A 20,319-nucleotide genomic window follows, 5' to 3' on the forward strand; every position below is an offset into this window, starting at 1 on the left:
TTGTTAAGGTCCAGGCACTTGTTTGTTTGGGGATGTCATAGGACAGCATTAAAAGTCCACAAACCTTCTTCTGTATGGCTTGTACCTGTAAGTATAATGGTAATATCCCCTACTATGGAGCCATACATACACACCTGTACAAGATCAGCACACAAGGTTTGCTGTGGGTATGCTTGCTCTGTATTATGTATGTCAGGAAGGTCTCTATTATTAATACTTTAAATAATTAAAACTTTATTAAAATGATACTAACCCTCCGTTCCAAACGATTTATAAGCAATTGGAAATTTGCTGTTGTCACATTGAGTTTCTTAAAACATAACCCTGAAGTACCGCCTGCTGCAACCTGTAAAAAAGGAACACTGTCAATATCAATGAAAAACATTCATTACATATCCTTAGAATAGAGAGGATGACCCTCATTTTACCATAAATCTCCTACATATATACATGTACTATTGACTAAATAATTTATGATCTTTAAAGTGGTCATCTGATCTTGAAAACCGTATCTATAACCCCTATTATGGAGCATTAAGATAATAAAGGGTTATCTCCGGTCATGACTTGCTCTTTCAACCAAATTAGAGTGCCAAATCAGAAATCAGCCCAAACTTGTATAATGGTAGCCCACGTGTTTAAATGAAAAACAACACAGTTGCCTTGCAACACCTAGATATTGGGGGAGATTTATCAAAGAATTTAGACTGTTTTTTCCTGTCTAAATTTGTCGCACAGAAACTTACAGTCTAAATATGTGCGACTTTTCTGCGACTTTTGCTGTAGAGGATTTTTAGAACATGATGCATTCTAGTCTATTTTAGACGGAAATGCATTGGAAAATGCATTGGTGCTGAATTTATCAAGTGCGACTTTTGTGCGACAAGTCGCATCTGCCCAAAATACGCTGAAATGTCAGACCATGTTGGAGCAGGTCTAAATGCAGTTTAAGCTGTAGACCCTGAAGTCTGAGCACAGAATTTATCAAGGGCTGTGAGACCTTTGATAAATTAGGAGCACAATAGACAGGAGACTACCACATACGCTGGTCTATAAGCATACCCAGAATAGACTACATTAGTAAATGTCCCCCATTGAGTCTACAAGGATTTTATATATTCTCTTATTTGCAAGGATTTCCTCTGTTTACTCTGGTTTCTTCCCACACTCCAAAACATACTGTTGACTTAAAGGGGTACTCCGCCCCTAGACATCTTATCCCCTATCCAAAGCATAGTTGATAAAACATTTGATCGCAGGAGTCAGCTGTGGCACCCAAGACTTCTGGTGCACGGAGCGAACTTCACTCCGTGCCAGTTGACCGGCAATGCGGGGTGAAGGTTTGGGATGTCACAGCCACGCCCCCTCAATGCAAGTCTATGAGAGGGGACATGACACCCATTACGCCACCTCCAATAGACTTGCATTTAGGGGGCGTGGTCGTGATGTCACGAGCCTCCAGAGCTGCACCCGATGCTCTAAACAAACGCCTGGTGCAACAGGGAGATCGTGAGGGTCCTCAGTGGTGAAACCCCATGATTAGACATCTTATCCCCTATCCTTTGGATAGGGGATAAGATGTCTAGGGGCGGAGTACCCATTAATTGGGTTTGAAAGAAGTTGGCTCTAGGGTGTGTGTGGGAGACCAGGAGTGATGTGAGTGATGACAATCCCTGCATATGTAAGTGTGGCAAACAGTCTAAAAAAAGAGTGAAAAGTGATACCTATTGTAAGCATTTAATCATATTTTGTAATGGATGATGTAGTAACTTACCAACTTTCGTATCGAGTTTACACTCTAGAAAACAAAAACAAAGGTTTAGAACTTATATACACCTTAAAATAATAACTGTGTATATATTATATGTTTCAATAAATCAGGGGTTTTCTGGGACTTAGCATAGGCTATAAATATCTGTAATTAATGGGTCCAACACTCCACACCCCAGCTGTTTGCCAGCGGCCACATATACATAGTGCAAAGCTGGAAGCACGCAGCTCCATACATTCTGTAGTGGCCATGCTGGGTCACTGCAACTCAGATCCCATTCACTTCAATAGTAGTTGAGCTGCAGTATCATAGCTTGGTCATACACAGTGTTCAGAGCTCTCTGCGTCTGGCTCCTTTACTATGTATATAGGTGCCATGGCTCTGCTAAACAGCCCAAGTGCTGCGAGACCCTCACCGAAGTGATATTGATGGCCTATCCTGAGGATAGATAATGAATAAAGAAATCCTGGAAAACTATCATTACTGTATGTTGTTTAAATATTTGTGTCCTATTGTATAAAAAAAAAAAAATATATATATATATATACATACATATATATACATATATATATACACCATACATATGTTTGCAGTCTTTGAAAAACAAAAATTCTATTAAATTATTGTATTTCCCAATGTAACAAAAGATGGGGAGTGACATAAAACGTAACTTTTACTAGTTCATCACTAAAAACACATAATATGTAGTGAATGTATATATGGGTAAAGAATTACCCTACAAAAGACACAAATAAAGACTCCTGTTAAAGTCAAAATAGTAGTCTCAATGCTTGCAGATATAGTCACTATCTCATTCTGCACATCTCCAACATACAGCCTGACGCGTTTCTCACATAAGTCAAATGTCTTCCTCAGGGGCATAAGAGGAGACAGTGACTCTCAAAAGGTTTACATATACTTGATTTAGCACAGAGAAATCATTACTTAGTTATTTGAGCAAAGAGAAATCATTGTCTGGATGATATCCCAGTCGCTGATACAGTAGCGGCTTGGGTTATATATAACTGTGCCTGAGATATATTGGCACAGTACACAATATTGTAGTGAGCAGGGAATTCCTCATATGGTCCAGTCTGTAGACCTATTTGAGTTGCTGCGTCCACGCTCGGCTCCTGCGCAAACCCGCAGTGGCGGGGAGCCGTGCAGTTGTGCTGCAGTTTTTATAGTCACTGTCTCCTCTTATGCCCCTGAGGAAGACATTTGACTTATGTCAGAAACGCGTAGGGCTGTATGTTGGAGACTTGCAGACTGAGATAGTGACTATATCTGCAAGCTTTGAGACTACTATTTTGACTTTAACAGGAGTCTTTATTTGCGTCTTTTGGGGGGTAATTCTTTACCCATATATACACTCACTACATATTGTGTGTTTTTAGTGATGAACTAGTAAAAGTTACGTTTTATGTCCCTCCCCATCTTTTGTTACATTGATTTAGACTGGGAGTACTGCATACCTTAGGTGTATAGATACCTGACCTATCTCTTATTATATAATTGTATTTCCCAATGCCCAGGATTACTACAAGAAGTAAATGACAATGTATAACTAATAAATAAATACACGTTTTCACTGACAAAGATTGACTGATTTAAAATATATAGATATATATACACATTGTCACAACTCACCAAGCTTGGAGGGCATTTTTCTATATGAGCCACAATAGTTTCTTTTGGAAGTCTAACCAAGATATACGGTGCAGCATTATACAGTGCAATATTATTTCCATCAAATGTTATAATGCTCAGCTCTGATAGCACAGAACACTGGCCTAGAAGAAGACATTTATAGAATTTAGTGAAAGCTATTTTATCGAGGAATTGATAGCCCTTTAATGCCCATCAATATGTTATAATATTTAGTAAATTTTTATTTTTATCTAAACATATTATTCATCACATCACTGATATCAAATGGTACCCACAGAAAAAAACTATAAGCAGGCACCTAATAGGTGCAGCAAACACCAGCAAATTGCCAAAACCAAAATTGTGAACTTTGTGTTTGGTATGAAAAAAAAAAAAAAAAAATATTGATCGGCCTTATAGAGAGTTTTCAAGCTTTGAAGAAAATAAGCTGCAGCAAATGTTATAAAAACACTTCTATCTTCACTAACCGCCTTCTGTTCTAGCTCAGAAACTGCAGCAGGCACATACCAGCCAATTGTAAGCAAAGATAGAGATGGCCACTGAAGCTCTTGTATTGGATCAGTACAGTATAGGATTTTAGAAATAAGTAGTATTTTAACTTTATATGGTTTTATTTCTTATTTTTTATAGATTGGATAACCCCTGTAAGTGTTGGCTTTTAGGCAACCAGTCATGGTTCTAAACAGACATATACACAGACCCTAAGACAACAACAATCGCATAACAGTCACCAAGTGTCCTGGTGTCTAGACATGCAAAGTCTTTTGATTTTGTTCATTTCAACAGAGGCACAACATAACAAAGCAAATACAGCATAAGGGTGCTTTCACACTAGTAGTGTACGGTTGCTGGATCCGATTGGGAGGGGCGAAAACCGGCCGCTCCCGTATCCCAGCCGGATCCGGGCCGAACCCCATTCATTTCAATGAGCCGACTGGAGTCAAACGTTTACTCCGGTTGTCTCATTTTTCCCCGAATACGGTTTTCTGACCGGACCTAGAACCGTGGTATACCACGGTTTTAGGTCCGGTCAGAAAACTGTATCCAGCAACCGTACACTACAAACGTAGTGTGAAAGCACCCTAACATAACAAAAAAATTCTAATCTATTCTAATCTATTAAATAGTAGAATTTGCATTATATTTTTGTATTGCATCCTTTTTCATCACAGATAGCTGTCAATTTGCTTTAAAAAATTTAATGCATTATAGATGAAAAAAAGATAAAGTTCTTACAAGGACATTCCCATTCTGGGCAGCAGCTGTCACTATTAACTTGAACTGGCATTCCACGAAAGCCACAGTCAGGTTTCTCCACATTTTTATGACAATTACTTGATACATTATACAGCATCCATCCCATGTTGATACAAACATACTGGCTGCATGGGTCCAATGGTTCAATATATCTCGGCTATAAACAAAATATATACAACTTATTTACAATTATTCAGTCTTAAACTATGATATTATGTCACACATAATAATTATAACTTTCAATATTGATGTAGGTTGTTAAAATAATTAGCCATTTATCAATACTGCTTTTAGATCCTTTGGAAAATTCAGTTTATTAGAAAGGAAATTCATCATCTAATATATTTATCTTATCAGTATGCTACTTATGTACCTAATGAAAATGAGAAGATGTAATCTTTTACCAATTTCAAAGTATGTAGCCTACCCTACAGTACAGGACATTTGGGGGAAGGCAAGTGATCATTGTGATACAATAAGAGTCTATTCACACGCTAGAATTCCACCTGAAATGAAAGCCCATACACTTCTATTGGTTTCCACCCTCCCGTTGACACTTCGGAATTTCCACTTGCAGAATTCCGTCAACGAGAGTGCAGAATCCCATAGAAGTGTATTGGGCTTTCATTTCAGGTGGAATTCCGCCGTGTGAATAGACCTTAAGTCTTTGTTCACACTGCGAGCATGCAGCACAATTCCTACCAACAAAGCAGATATCACAACAGAACCCTGACAGACCAGTTATAAGGCAATGGAGTCAGTGGTTTGATTGGAAACTGTCATATGATGGACAGAGCACAGCACTGTGGTTTCTTTATGAGCAGACGCCACAGCCCATATTTGAACAATGCCTAAGTATGCCAAAAACATAAAAGCATATAATTATCAAATCCCGGGTCAGTTCTACTGTAAAGACTTTAATTAATTTATTACCATATAGAGAAGGATTGACATGGCACCCGGGACTCTGTTGTCAAATTTGCTGCTTTATTGCTGATAGCGGGACGTACAAACGAGGATGCACTACACCAACTTGGTGTAGTGCATCCTTGTTTGTATGTCCCGCTATCAGCAATAGAGCAGCAAGTTTGGCAACAGAGTCCTGTGTGCCGTATCAACTCTTCTCTATAGTGTAATACATGTGCTCTGTGTCGTGGACACTGGCACCGGACAGTTTGTCGTGTGATTGTGCCTGCGCTCTGACACAGTGAACTACGTGTGTGCTTGGCGTGGTGCCAACATTAACCTATATGGACTAATGCACTTTAATTAATCTGCAATACTCACCATGCATTCTGAAGAGCTACTAGTATGTACCATGGTTCCAAATGAATAATAATCTGCTGATGCTGTAAGATTTCCCATAAACTCAGTTGCTGTTTCTGAGCTGATAGGTTCAGTGGTAGAGGGCAAAACAGATGAATCAGATAATGTATGTATGGATAGTGTAGTTCCTAACTGTTTTAGTTTTGTAACGTTAGACGTAGGTTCCAAAGTTTCCAGAGGGGCAGAATCAGTCAATGTCTTGATAGTTACTAAAGAGGTATATGCTGGTTGGGTCATGCCCATGGTGCTTTGTGTCACAGTTTCAACAGAGGCTGTTGATGCCATTTCTTTTATAGTACTCAAACTGTGAGTGCCGTAGACTGTATGGGTAGTTTCCTTAAAAACTGTAACATTTAAAGTTGTCTCATTGATAGTCCCAAGTGTGGATAAAAATCCTGATGTTTCTGTAGTTGCAGTCTTAGTTGTAAGTTCTGCTGGTGTTTCCAGATGTTTAGTACTCGACATAGCAGTTGAATACTTGTCTAAATGGCTGGTTGTTGAGTCTGTGACTTTTCCATAACTATGTGATGAAGTGTCAAAAGTAACAGAAGGCGGTAACGTGGTAAACAAACTGTCTCTGGGAAATGAAGTGGAAGATTCAATTGAAGGCATAGTTACTTTAATAGTTCCTTCTGGTTTCACAAAAGGACTTATAGATGAACTTGCTTGTGTAGTTGAAATTGGATGATCTGTGGATCTCCTTTCTAAAGTACTAGTTGGAGCTTCTTGTGTTGGCATGCTTGTACCCAAGTGTTCTTTAAGAGTAGTTAAAGTCTTTATTGAGGGCTCTGTACTTTTTGGGAACTTTTTAGTACTTAGAGTTACTGGTGGAGTCTGAATAAACGTTGCATTAGTAGTAGACAAAGTGGTGGGTTTTAGGGAAGTTTTTGTCAAATCCTTTGTTGTTGCTGTCACTGTTGGCTTAGCTGACTCAGTGGATTTAAGATAATCTAAGGTAGCTCCCTTGTCAGTTATAGATGTGGTATTTTGTAGAGGTAGAGTAAGAGTACTTAAAAGAGTACTTGAAAACGGTTCAGTTGTCACACTTATTGTGGGTGGATAAGTAGTGACACTGACAGTAGTTTCAGGGGTTGAAGCTACTAGAGCTTTTTCAGATGTATATTCTTTTGTGGACAGTATAGAAAGTTCTTCTTCCAAGTTTGTTTGTGTTATAGATTTTGTTGTTTGGTGTAGATCTGGAATAGATGTTGAAGTAGAAATAGGAGTTGTATGTATTCGAGTAAGTGCAGGGGACAGATGAATTGATGGTGATGTCAATACACTTGTCTCATTTCCAGATATACTAATACCTGTTGTATTTGTGGGAAAAAGAGGAACAGTTTCATTTATTAAAGACGTATGAAGTATAATACTGGTTAATGGTTTTCCATCGGTTATCTTGAAAGTAGTTTGTGGTGTCTGGGAACTTTGCAGTTCTTTTGAAGTAGTTGTACTGCTAGATGTGGAAGGAACTTGCTTCACTGCTGTACTTAAAGGAGAAGTGACCACATATGAGGTAAGTGACACAGATGGTGTGCTGGTTTCCACTGGAGAGGATACATTTAATATCATTGGCAATCCTGATGTATCTTTGGCTACAGGTGAAACCGTACTCTCTGGTACAGATGAATATAATAACACTGTAACTGCCCTTGTTGTTAACTGAAATAGACCTTGCGAAAGCTGACCCAACATTCTTGTCGGTGTCTTAGTTGTGTCAACAACTTCTCTTGGAGGTATGGTTTTCAAAGTTGCAAAGGATGTTACTGTTTGAGGAGATGTTGTTCGTTTAATTGAAGATGTGAATATTTTAGAAGTTGTAGAACCTTCTCTTGTTTCAGGAGTTATCTTTTTTGTAGTCTGTTGTGCAGTGTCTGTTGAATATGTAGTTACTGTTGTTTTGTCATAGCCACTGGTAAGAAGTTCAAAAGGTGATTCATACTTGTCTGCTGTACTTGGCGTTGAAGACCTCAGGTGTGCTTGGAGGGTTGTTTTTCTCTCACTATAAGATTGTATCGTAGAGGATGTTGGCGTGTCAGAAAAGTCTGTTGAAGTTAAAGAAGTCATTGTTGGATACTTTTCTGTAGTGCTAGAGGCAGTTGAAGCTGGGCTGGTTTTTGTTGGCTTTGTTGTAAAAGGTAAGACTGTTGATTTTACTGGGACACCTTAAAAGAAAAGAAAACCATATAATGTCAACAAAACAATACTACATATGAAATGGACCGAGCAAATGCAATTTAAAAGGACTTCATTTATTTTCCTCCTACAAACATTAGAAAAAAGTGAGGACTCTGGTGTTTAGTGAGCTGGACATAAAACATGTGTTACATATGAAATAGTGCAATGCAATACATTAAAACATTAAATTAGTTACGTTCATATGGGGAGTGATGGAACAATGTTTAATTTTATTTAATTGTGCTTTTCAAGGGGTTGTCTGGCAGGATAATTCTTTTTTTTCTTAAAATTATTAACCTTAGGACTCCCTGCTGCTGCACTTCCTGATCTTGCCATAAAAGGGTACTACGGTGGAAAACATTATTTTTTTTTTTTCAAATCAAATGGTTCCAGAAAGTTTAAAAGATTTGTAAATTACTTCTATTGAAAAATATTAACCCTTCCAGTACTTATCAGCTGCTGTATACTACAGAGGAAGACCACAGTGCTCTCTGCTGACACCTCTGTCCTTGTCAGGAACTGTACAGAGTAGGAGAAAATAACCATAGCAAATCTATCCTGTTCCGTAAATCTATCCTGTTCCGTGTCAGCAGAGAGCAATGTGGTCAGACTGAAAAGAACAATCCAGGTAGAATAAATGATGATATAGCACTCACCCAATGTTTAAATACGTGGAGGGGCTTTATTGGAACATCATAACGGTGCACACATAACACGGGAGACAAAAAACTGCGTGCAGCTGCTCGAGCTGCAGGAGGAGCGGCGACAGCCCTGTTTCGTAGTCAGTACACCGCTTGGTCACGCCTACCCCCTGTTTTTTGTCTCTCGTATTATTTGTGAACTCTTATGATGTTCCAATAAAGTCCCTCCATGTATTTCAACATTGGGTGAGTGCTATATCTTTATTTCTTCTACCTGGATTGTTATGAACTGTGGCTCAGTGCCAGGAGCCTTGTCTCCTACATACATACCTATAGACTGAAAAGATGAAAAGAACAACTCAACTTCCTTTGGAGCACACAGCAGCTGATCTAGAAGTTCTGGAAGGGTTAAGATTTTTTTTGTAAGAGGTAACTTACAAATCTGTTTAACTTTCTGGCACCAGTTGATTTGAAAAAAAAAACAAAAATAAATGTTTTCCACCAGAGTACTTTGGTAATACACACTTTGCTGGGCAGCAATAGAAAATAGTAGAAAAGTATTTTTTTTCTTTTTCAATCCTTTGCCTTAAAACTTGCCTTACAAGACAGGTATTAAGTTAAAACATTGCATGCAGAAGTTTCAACATTCTCCGTTCCCAGGTCCCGGAACAACCTTTCCACCAGAGTACCCCTTTAACACACATTAAAGGAAAACTGTCAGCTTTCTCTCCCCGGTACTGGCTGGTAGTGCGGGGGACGCTGATCAGTTTGATGCCTTCCGTGCCCGTATCCGCCCCGCCGTTGGCCGAAATCCTCGATTTTCTGTATATGCTAATTAGGTGCTAACTGGCACTCGGACATCAGTGCCGCTCATCCGCATTGCCACCCAGTTCATCAATATTCCTCCCCTCTCTCTTCATTACACAGCGGGGAGAAGAGGGAGAGGCGGAGGGAGGGGAGGAATATTGATGAGCTGGGTGGGGTTGCGGATTAGCAGTGCTAACGTTAGAGTGCCAGTAACCCCGCCTGTGCCAGTTAGCACCTAATTAGTATATACAGAAAATCAAAGATTTTGGCTGAATGGCAGAGCGGATACGGGCAACGTAGGCATCAAACTCATCAGGTTCCCCTGCACTACCAGCCAGTACCGCTGGTTAGTGCGGGAGGAGCAAGCTGACAGTTTTCCTTTAATTGCCCACTCATCTAATTCCTGGCCACAGCAGTCATCCAGCTCAGCCAGTGATTGGCTGTGCAGGAAACTCTAGCCACTTTTTGTGTGTCAAGACAGAACCAGAGAGCAAGTGGAGAACACCCAGCGAGGACTGCAATGGCAATGAGAGATTTATCTTAATCTGACCCCTTATACCATTATGGCAAAATGAAGTAATAAAAGGGCTAAAATGTAATACACCGGAATACTCACAGTCTTCTTTGTAGACACATTTAAGTGTAACTTCATCAAGAATCATATGGTTTGGGCAGTATGGAATGCAACCCTCCACTCTGAAGAGATATCACAAACAGGAATTATAAAAAGTAACATATTTTGAAAGGGAAAAAAAAAAAAGAAACCCTCCTATTCACATTTAAGCCAATATAAAGTAAAATTAAATAAATTTTTTTTTTTACTTCATATTTTTACTGGCTTGCAGAATTTTGGGGGGCTACCTACTATTAAAGTTAACTTACGGTGGAAGGAAAGTACAAAGGGTGGCTTCAGGGTCACTGCAGGTTTTAACACAAGGGCTGGAACATGGCTCATATCTCCATTCACACATTCTCCTGTATGGAACTGCAGCAGCAATCTCTGGAATACGTATTTTTTAGTTTAGCATTTAGAAGTATTTTGTAAAGAAAGGACAAACAAGTACAACTTTTAAAGTTCACAATTTTTTATGTTACAAAAGGTACAACAGTGTTCCAGTACCAGCTTTCTTTGGTTTATTTTTTTAATAAACCAAGAGTGAGGTGGTAACTATAAGGCTATGTTCACACAGCAGAATTTCTGCACGGAATTCTGCATGAAAATTCTGCAGTAAATTCCACAAAAATGAATTGTCCGTTCACTTCAATGGAATTCCTGCAGCAGAAATTCTGCTGTGTAAATGGGACAGCAGAATCCCATTGAAGTGTATTGGCTATAAATTCATGCAGAATTCCATGCAGAAATTCTGGCCAAATTGTAAGGAATAGTTCCATTATAGGGCTTATGTGTCTTAGTACTTGTTTGGAAATTACTTTTTAACTACCTTCCTGGGTTGTTTACCTGCATCTATTTTATAATCATTCTCTGGTAAGTTATACACCAAATATTGAAATTACACAATTCTTTCTGCCTTATATGACATTCATTTACATCAATAAGATAAAAGTGTTACGTATAAACCAGGTCCTCCAGAGGGAGACTGCAGTGGTTCTCTGCTCTGGTTAATGGAGAAGGGCTTCTCTCTATTCCACCTACATTTTCTAATAAGAGTATACAATAGAGGTAATTCAAACTAGACACCTCCTTTAAAGAATATTATACATTGAAAAAAATCATATATACACAGAGTACTCTGCTCCTAATTTATTAAAAGGTGTAGGCCTCAGACTTATTATTTTCAAAAGTAAATTTTAGTAAATAGAGTAGGTGTGTGAAGCCATGCCCACTTCCCACAAAGAAATGCCCTTTTCACCAACTATTTGCAACTTTTTATGCCTGAAAACAGGTGAAAGTAAATAATAAATTCCCACTTAGTGTTTTTATGGTTTTACTTTTGATGTTTAGTAGATAGATTGTTTTTCCAGCTCACCTTCAATCTTAAAACCACTGGACAATTTGAACTCCTCAGAATTGTCATATTTGGAAACTTTAACCTCTGTAGCAGTGAGAACAATAAAAAAACCTTTTTTGCTGTGCAATTCAAAAGCACTGTAGCCTGGAATCCAAAGGCCCTGGTGGTGAAAAAAGGTTGCCCTTCTTTGGAAAGTAGGACTAGCTTCCCATTGTTCAAGTCGTACACTGTCATTTTCTTCTACAGATAGGAAGTAATTTGGTCTTTCCGCTGACTCCAAAGATACAAGTGAAAGTGCTGTGTTGAATAAGAAGAGCAATGTATATAATTACAGTATGTTAATAATGGCACTTAATAAATTTTCATCCAGCATTGTTACTTCATAGTAAATACAAATCTCAGATGTGACACAATTGTTGTAAATATAGCTGAACGTAGCTTTGTAGAATCATGAAACACACCTCAAATATATGGCCTAAATTCTTTAAAGCATGGACATAACTTTAAATAAATAATATTGTACATGAAGCAGAATCATACTTTCTCAAATAGCGGTTAACGAATAAGCAGGATGGAGCCTTGTCTACATGTAACACAGATGGTTGGCATCCGCAAGCATATTGTGTGTCCTGACACTCAATTGTGCTGAGCTGCATTCTCTGCTCCATGTCTCCACTGTAATCCCTGGGCTTCCCCCTCTGGGCTTACTCCTACTTCTATCCACTGGTGTAGTTCCTGCTCTGACCTCTAGGTGCTGAGCGCGAGCACTGGCTGTAACTTAATGGGTCAGTGCATGCTTCTCTAAACTCTTACCAATAAAAGTCATGCACCACATATATAAGGTCGCTCCACCCATCTCCTATGGCCTGATCAATTGTGTAGTTTACTACAGGTATAGGTGTCATGTATGGGCAGGGAACAGAGAAGCCCTAACTGTTGCCTATCCACCCTAAGTGACCGATCAAAAACCATGAAGACAAACCTTCCCTGCTAAGTGTTGGGGCAGCGTTTGTCAAAATAATAAAACAAAAAAACAGTAGGAGTAGGGGAACAGCTGGAGATACACAAACTAACAGATACCCTAAGACACACACACATTCAAATCAATGTCAGTTTAGCCAAGGTCGGTACCAGAAAATAGCAGAGTACAGGAACACAGAGAAGAGTCAAAGGAAAAGCCAAAAATCAATAAACAAGCAGGTATCCAGTGAGCAGGAGGTGTCAGCTAAGGTATAACCTTTCACCAACATTAAACTGATCACTACTCCTAGCCTATATAGGCAGGTGATCAGGGATACACCCTCCTAATAAGCAGCAAAGCTGAGAACCACACCCAGACAACACAGGTGAGCTCCAAGCAGCTCCAGCCCAACTAGAGTCATTTAACTTTTCGTGTACGTCCAGAGCCAGAAATTACAGTACCCCCCCCCCCCTTTACGAGGGGCCACAAGACCTTTAAGATCTGGTGCAGGTATCCAGTAAGCAGGAGGTGTCAGCTAAGGTGTAACCTTTTACAGACATTGAACTGATCACTACTCCTAGCCTAAATAGGCAGGTAATCGGTGATACACCCTCATAATAGGTAGCAGAGCTGTGAACTAGAGTCATTTAACTCTTCGAATACAGCCAGAGCCAGATGTTACAATAGGTGTCTGAATTCTATCCTGCTGACCATACCTGTTTTCCTGACATTGCCTCTGCCTTATCCCTTTATAGCTTACTATTTCTCCATTGTATGATCCGAACTGCTGACCATGCCTGTGCTGTCAACAAGCATGCATCACCTGGCTGCATCTCATCAAGCATGCATCACCTGGCTGATCCCCTCTTGCCTGTATTCCGGATGCTTGTCAACAGGGCATTCTGGCCTGCCTGGCCAGCTGCCACCTAAGTGGGACCACTCTAGCGACCTGGTACCTCCCCTGAAGCAGAAGTCCAGCTCCCAAATCCTGGAATTAAATAAAGTGTGAAAACAAGGGGAACACTCTGTTACCAAGTTTGGCTCAAAGTCAAACAGTAGGTGGCACAGCGGGTCCACATCGCTTGGAGCATTACAACACACCAGTTTTTATTTTTTAGTTTCTTCAATAAGTTTTCAATTGGATTGAGATCTGGGCTGTTTGCGGATCACGTTTTTCCCCTGCAGATAAACTTTAATACTCTTTAATCCCTTAAGGACCCATGACATACTGGTACGTCATGAGTCCGCTCCCGTTCTATAATGCGGGGCCTGTGGCTAATATCGTGCAGCACTGATCGCGGTGCCGCGCGCTATTAACCCTTTAGATGCAGCGTTCAAAGTTGAACGCCGCGTTTAAAGTGAAAGTAAACTAATGCCGGTTAGCTCAGGGAGCTATTCAAGATCGCCGCAATGAAATCGTGGCATCCCGAACAGCTTACAGGACAGCCGGAGGGTCCCTACCTGCCTCCTCACTGTCCGATCGCAGAATGACTGCTCAGTGCCTGAGATCCAGGCATGAGCAGTCAAGCGGCAGAATCCTTGATCAATTGTTTCCTATGAGAAACCATTGATGAATGTAAAAGATCAGTGTGTGCAGTGTTATAGCCCACTATAGGAGCTATAACACTGCAAAAAAAAAAAAAGTGAAAAAAATCATTTAACACCTTCCCTAATAAAAGTTTGAATCACCCCCCTTTTCCCATAAAAAAAAAAAACTGTGTAAATAAAAATAAACATATGTGGTATCACCGCATGCGGAAATGTCAAAATTATAAAAATATATCGTTAATTAAACTTGCAAAAAAATTCCAAAGTCCAAAATAGTGCATTTTTGGTCACTTTTTATATCATGAAAAAAATGAATAAATAAGTCCTATCAATGCAAAAATGGTACCGCTAAAAACTTCAGATCATCACGCAAAAAATTAGCCCTCATACCGCCCCATACGAGGAAAAATAAAAAAGTTATAGGGGTCAGAAGATGACAATTTTTAACGTATAAATTTTCCTGCATGTAGTTATCATTTTTTCCAGAAGTACGACAAAATCAAACCTATATAAGTAGGGTATCATTTTAATCGTATGGACCTACAGAATAAAGAGAAGGTGTCATGTCTACCGAAATATTTACTGTGTAGAAACGGGAGCCCCCAAAAGTTACAAAATGGTGTTTTTTTCCTATTTTGTCTCACAATGATTTTTATTCCGTTTCGCCATAGATTTTTGGGTAAAATGACTGACATCATTACAAAGTAGAATTGGTGGCGCAAAAAATAAGCCATCATATGGATTTTTAGGTGCAAAATTTTAAGAGTTATGATTTTTTAAAGGTAAGGAGGAAAAAAACGAAAATGCAAAAACGGAAAAACCCTGGGTCCTTAAGGGGTTAATCTATGTTAAGATGAATTATCTTCTTAAAAATAGCCCCATGATGTACATATGAAGCGAATATTAATACTGATCACAGCACCACAAGCAGTTGTGGTTTATGTGACACTCATCGGACCACTCCAAGTGAGATAAGGGGGTCCAATGAGTCAAGATGGCAGTCTAAGTTCTACTTACCTGCTCCATGGCCGCTCCAGCGCTCATCTTGCATGGCCTGCTGTCTGGCAGACTACAGTTAAAGTAATAAAAAAAAATGTATAACTAGTCCCCTGTAGGAACGTAAAAATTAGGAAAAAAAAAGTCCCGTCCCCCCCAGTAAACATTAAATCGCCCCCTTTTCCCATTTTACAAACAAAAAAAAGTCAAATAAATAAACAAACATGTTTGGTGCCATTGGGTGCTGAAATATAATTTTAAGGATCTCATATTGTAAACATCCCAGTGGATAAAAAGTGATCAAAAAGTCACATGTTCAAAAGTGGTACCGAAAAAAAGCTACAGATTACAGCGCAAGAAATTAGCCCTCATACAGCAGCATACATGGAAAAATAAGAATGTTATAGGGGTCAGAAAAGGGCAATTTTAAGCATACTCATTTTACTGTTTTGTGGTAAAATGAAAAGTGGAGAAAAAACTAAAATGCTAACTATAAACTTGGCCGTGTCCTTAATGGATTAATGATCACCAAACTTCTGTGCCAGAATGTAAACAACTCTAAAATGTTTATGTTCACCTGTGCATTGACAGTGGAGATAAAGACAGCCATGTTCCCTGTTCCTTTTTCAGACATACAACCCAATAAATGAGTTCAGAAATCTGTTTTCTTCAGACAGTTATATTTATATATTTCAACCAAAAATGGATGTACAATGGATATTAGCTAAAAATAGTATTTAATAATACATATACAATAGGTCACATGTAGGCATTCAAATACCAAATATTACATTCAGTAAAGGATGTATCATGTGATGTAAAAATAAAATGACCCAAATATGAATAAATCATAATAATATAAAGAATAAATACTGCAGTGCAAGGGGATGCTGGAGAATATTAAGTTACCGTAGTTTAAATAGCCAATCCTTAGTAACAGTAAAGTCTGGAGCGGTCTACCACAGAGGAGAAAAGATCACATGCATGCCAATGTTAAATCGCTCACCAACGTGCCAGTCTGTGTTAATGGCACATAATAGCGCTCGCAGCTGGGAAGTCCCGGTCGTCAGTTGCGCTGTAGTTGAAGTGGCTTCCTGCACTGAATGTAGCCGGCCCAATCGAGCCTCAGTGCGGATAACGGTTGGTCTCTCCGGTATACGGCTCAGCACAGAGTGAGTACAGCAATAGCGGAATTAGAGTTGCGTCTGACATCACGGGTGTGCTGCACAGTCCGCAGCTGAATTAATCAAAGCGCTGGTGGAAGCATTAAGGTACGATCAGAGTGGATTGCAAGAAGCAGTGTGAATTCGCTCCAATATATCCTCGCTCCTGGTTAGCAGTAGGCATGGCAGTCCCATGCAAATATGTAGATAGCGGTCCAGAGTGTGAATATGGAGTTGTATGAGTCTTTAGCAGCTCTGTGTAGTCAAATGCTTTATATAGGCAGACTTGAAAGCATAAAAATAAAACCAAAAAACTTAAAATAAAACCAAACGCATTTCGGGGTGTGGACACATGCGTTCTAACCCCTTCTTCAGTGGCTGACAAGAAGTGGTTAGTGTCAGCCACTGAAGGGGTTAGAACGCATGTGTCCACACCCCGAAACGCGATTGGATTTATTTTAAGTTTTTTGGTTTTATTTTTATGCTTTCAAGCCTGCCTATAAAGAGCATTTGACTACACAGAACTGTTAAAGAATGTCATACAGCTCCATATTCAGTCTCTGGACCGCTATCTATATATTAGCATAGGACTGCCATTCCTACTGCTAACCAGGAGCGATGATTTATTGGAGAAAATTCGCACTCTATCTTGCGCAACTGACGACCGGGACTTCCCAGCTGCAAGCGCTATTTTGTGCCATTAACACAGACTGGCACGGTGGTGAGCGATTTAACATTGGCATGCATGTGATCTTTTCCCCTCTGTGGTAGACCGCTCCAGACTTTACTGTTACTAAAGATTGGCTATTTAAACTAACCTACTACTCTCCAGCATCCCCCTTGCACTGCAGTATTTATTCTTTATATTATTAGGATTTATTTATGTTTGGGTCATTTTATTTTCACTTCACATGATACATCCTTTACTGATTGTAATATTTGGTATTTGAATGCCTATATGTGACCTATTTTATATGTGTTATTAAATACTATTTTTACCTAATATCCATTGTACATCCATTTTTGGTTGAAGTATTTGAGAACTGGGACTCTTATTCTCTACACCTGCGGGTACAGGTGTACACAGTTAACCTCATATTTCCCATTCCTTTTGGTATCCATATTTATATATTTCATTAGAACAGTAACACACAAAAGTTCCAGCATCATCATTTTGGACACTGCAGTGAAACATTTTGCCTGTTGTTGTTTTTCTGTTTAGTTGTTAGTGGTATTTTTTGTGGTTAGTGGTTAGTGGTATTTCTTTGTTTGCCTGATTTCTTACATTTGTGTCACAAACATTGATGCTTGTTTCTATCTATTTGTTTTGTTGAGCATTTTCTAGAGTTTACTGTCCTGACACCTCACCTTCCCTTGATTCCACACTTACTCCAGGTTCTTTGTCATTAAGTTCTCCTTTTTTAGAATCATGCCGGCCACCTGTTCACACTGCACGGTCCAGATCCCACACAAAAATGTCATCAACCACTGTATCACTCAATACTTACCAAAATTGACCACAGCACAAAAAAGAAAAGAAAAGCCAGAGGCTGTAGAGGAGGCCAGTTTAAACAGCGACTGACTACCAAACAGCCAAGATTTGAAAAATAAAACTATTTCATTTATCGAGTTACATGCTGCCTGAGAGTGAGATTAGTTTCTTTCCCCAATGACTTTCAACTTTTTTTAGACTTGAATCAGTATATTAGAAAATTAACCCTCGCACGTAATTTTTCACTCATTGCTAGATCTGAGCCTGAAGTTCAGGACATTCACTTAGAGAGTCATAATACACCAGTTTATGTTGAAACTAATAATATTATAATAAAACATGTAGAGGTGAAACCTCCATCATCTTTTTATCCGATACATCTTCGGGGTAGCCATTTGGATACATTTTATACCATGGTCATGAAGGAGTTTAATCTCCTAAGTGAGAAATGGTTGATTTTTGAAAATATGTATAATCTATCCCCACTAGCGAGAAAAGCTATTAAGTCATTACAGAACAATAATGATATTATTCACCCCACAGATAAAGGCAGGAGGATTGCTATTTTAAGTCGGGATAAATATATCCAGGAAGCAGTAAGGATTCTTTCCGATGTCATGTATTATGAAATCTTGCCGTCAGATCTCTCGCCCCAATATTTTAACCTATATAATATTCTTATTAGAGGCGCGTTGGAAAAAATATTGTTGAATAAGAGGGAGCATACATTCCTTCAGATTAAAAATTATTCTTTATCTAATTTTTATTATTTACCTAAATTACATAAGTGTTCTGTTAATCCTCCTGGCTGTCGTATTATTTTGGGTATTGGGTCTAACACTTTCTCATTTTGTTGATTTATTTTTTACAACCATATGTACTTAATTTACCATCTTATTTGAAAGATTCTGCACAACTTATTTATGAATTGGGTAATATTTCTCTTCCTTCTTCATTTTCTTTTCTTACCTTGGATGTATGTTCCCTTTATTCAATTATTGATACTGAGTTGGGTATAAAAATTATAAGAGATAATTTTCTGAATTACCCTACGTTAAGTACAGATCAAGCATCATTTCTTTTGGATTCCATACGTTTTATTTTACAGCCCAACGTATTTTCTTTTGAAGAGGTTATCTATAGACAGACCAGGGGCTGTGCTATGGGGATGCGATTTGCCCCCAGTTATGCAAATTTGTTTATGGGGGGTTTTGAGTCTGTCCACATAGCACAGTCCCTGGTGTTTAATTCACATTGTGATGTGTACTGTGAAAAAAAAAAATAAGAATATTCATCATAGCAATTATAATTCGCGATGTCCTATATATTTGCGAAATCGCAAAGTGCCGATATTCGCAAAAAAAATTTGCTATTCGAATATTCGCGCTCAACATGTATGTATTGTTTATATATGTATTTTATATATATCATTCATACCTTGTATTTTTTGTATATGGAAGGATGAGAAAAGAGTTAATCTCTTTACTATATAAGTGCCTATCTGCTTGTATCTTGCTATGCCTGAGGAAGCTGTGCCTGCGTTGCATCTTGGTCAAATAAATCATTTTCACCATTCCTGCTGTGTCTGCTCTGGGTCAGTCAGCGCCACTCCAATCTCGCTGCCAACAACATAGAAGCCTACACTGTTCCTCTTACACCCCAATATCTTCCTTGGTCTACCAGTATGTTTTTCTTTTATAACCTTACCATTTTGTTTAAATTTGCACTTGTTTCAACTAACGCTTCTCTTGTTGAGCCCATGTGTTTTTTTTTCAACTAGACACATTTTATCTGAATTTGCATTTTAAAAGTCATCCATGCATTTATTTCGAGAAATACAAAGTACAAGATGATTTCATTTTTATTTCTCAGTTATATAATTATTTACTCTACTTGCTCTAGAGAAACATATATTATTAAAGGGTATCTCTCATCAAAAACACTTTTGATATATTATAGATTCATGTATGCAGAATAACTTCACAATTGCATGTTATTAAAAAATATGCTTCTTTCTATTTAATTTTCCACTTTGAAGAAATGACCACTAGGGGTCTCCCTACCAGTCCTGGCAGCAAGTATTTCAGACTCATGCTGGAGTCCTAAACACTACGAGCTGCCAGTCTGCTTTGTTCACAAAGGAGAATACTCAGAGCTGCCAGCCTGCTTTGTTCACAGCCTGTTTGGCTGTGAACAAAGCAGGCTGGCAGCTCTGAGTGTTTAGGACTCCAGCATGAGTCAGAAATGCTTGCTGACAGGACTGATCGGGAAAAATACAATAGAAAGAAGCATATTTTTCATTAACATGCTATTGGAAAGTTATTCAACATTCATTAATCTAAAATATACCGTGTTTCTCCGAAAATAAGACCGGGTCTTATATTAATTTTAGTCACAAAAAACACACTAGGGCTTATTTTCAGGGTAGGGCTTATTTATTTACGGTATAGGGGCTGCAGCAGTGTGGAGGATGGGGGGCTGCAGGAGTGTGGAGGATGGGGGGCTGCAGGAGTGTGGAGGATGGGGGGCTGCAGGAGT

General features: G+C 38.8%; 1 protein-coding gene across 6 annotated transcripts in view; it reads right to left on the reverse strand.

Moving 5' to 3' along the window:
- OTOGL (otogelin like) overlaps positions 1 to 20,319 on the reverse strand; it is a 200,561-nt gene that overhangs the window by 68,424 nt on the left and 111,818 nt on the right. For all 6 annotated transcript variants that reach the window (XM_056574456.1, XM_056574455.1, XM_056574457.1 and 3 more), the window contains 8 exons: positions 11,640 to 11,918; positions 10,534 to 10,651; positions 10,268 to 10,347; positions 5,987 to 8,190; positions 4,679 to 4,856; positions 3,422 to 3,564; positions 1,775 to 1,798; positions 254 to 346 (listed from right to left, as the gene is read on the reverse strand). In XM_056574456.1, the coding sequence (XP_056430431.1) occupies positions 254 to 346; positions 1,775 to 1,798; positions 3,422 to 3,564; positions 4,679 to 4,856; positions 5,987 to 8,190; positions 10,268 to 10,347; positions 10,534 to 10,651; positions 11,640 to 11,918 (3,119 nt within the window). The remainder of the gene's footprint in view (positions 1 to 253; positions 347 to 1,774; positions 1,799 to 3,421; positions 3,565 to 4,678; positions 4,857 to 5,986; positions 8,191 to 10,267; positions 10,348 to 10,533; positions 10,652 to 11,639; positions 11,919 to 20,319) is intronic.

Source organism: Hyla sarda, chromosome 4, assembly GCF_029499605.1.
Source record: "Hyla sarda isolate aHylSar1 chromosome 4, aHylSar1.hap1, whole genome shotgun sequence".
Taxonomy (NCBI): domain Eukaryota; kingdom Metazoa; phylum Chordata; class Amphibia; order Anura; family Hylidae; genus Hyla; species Hyla sarda.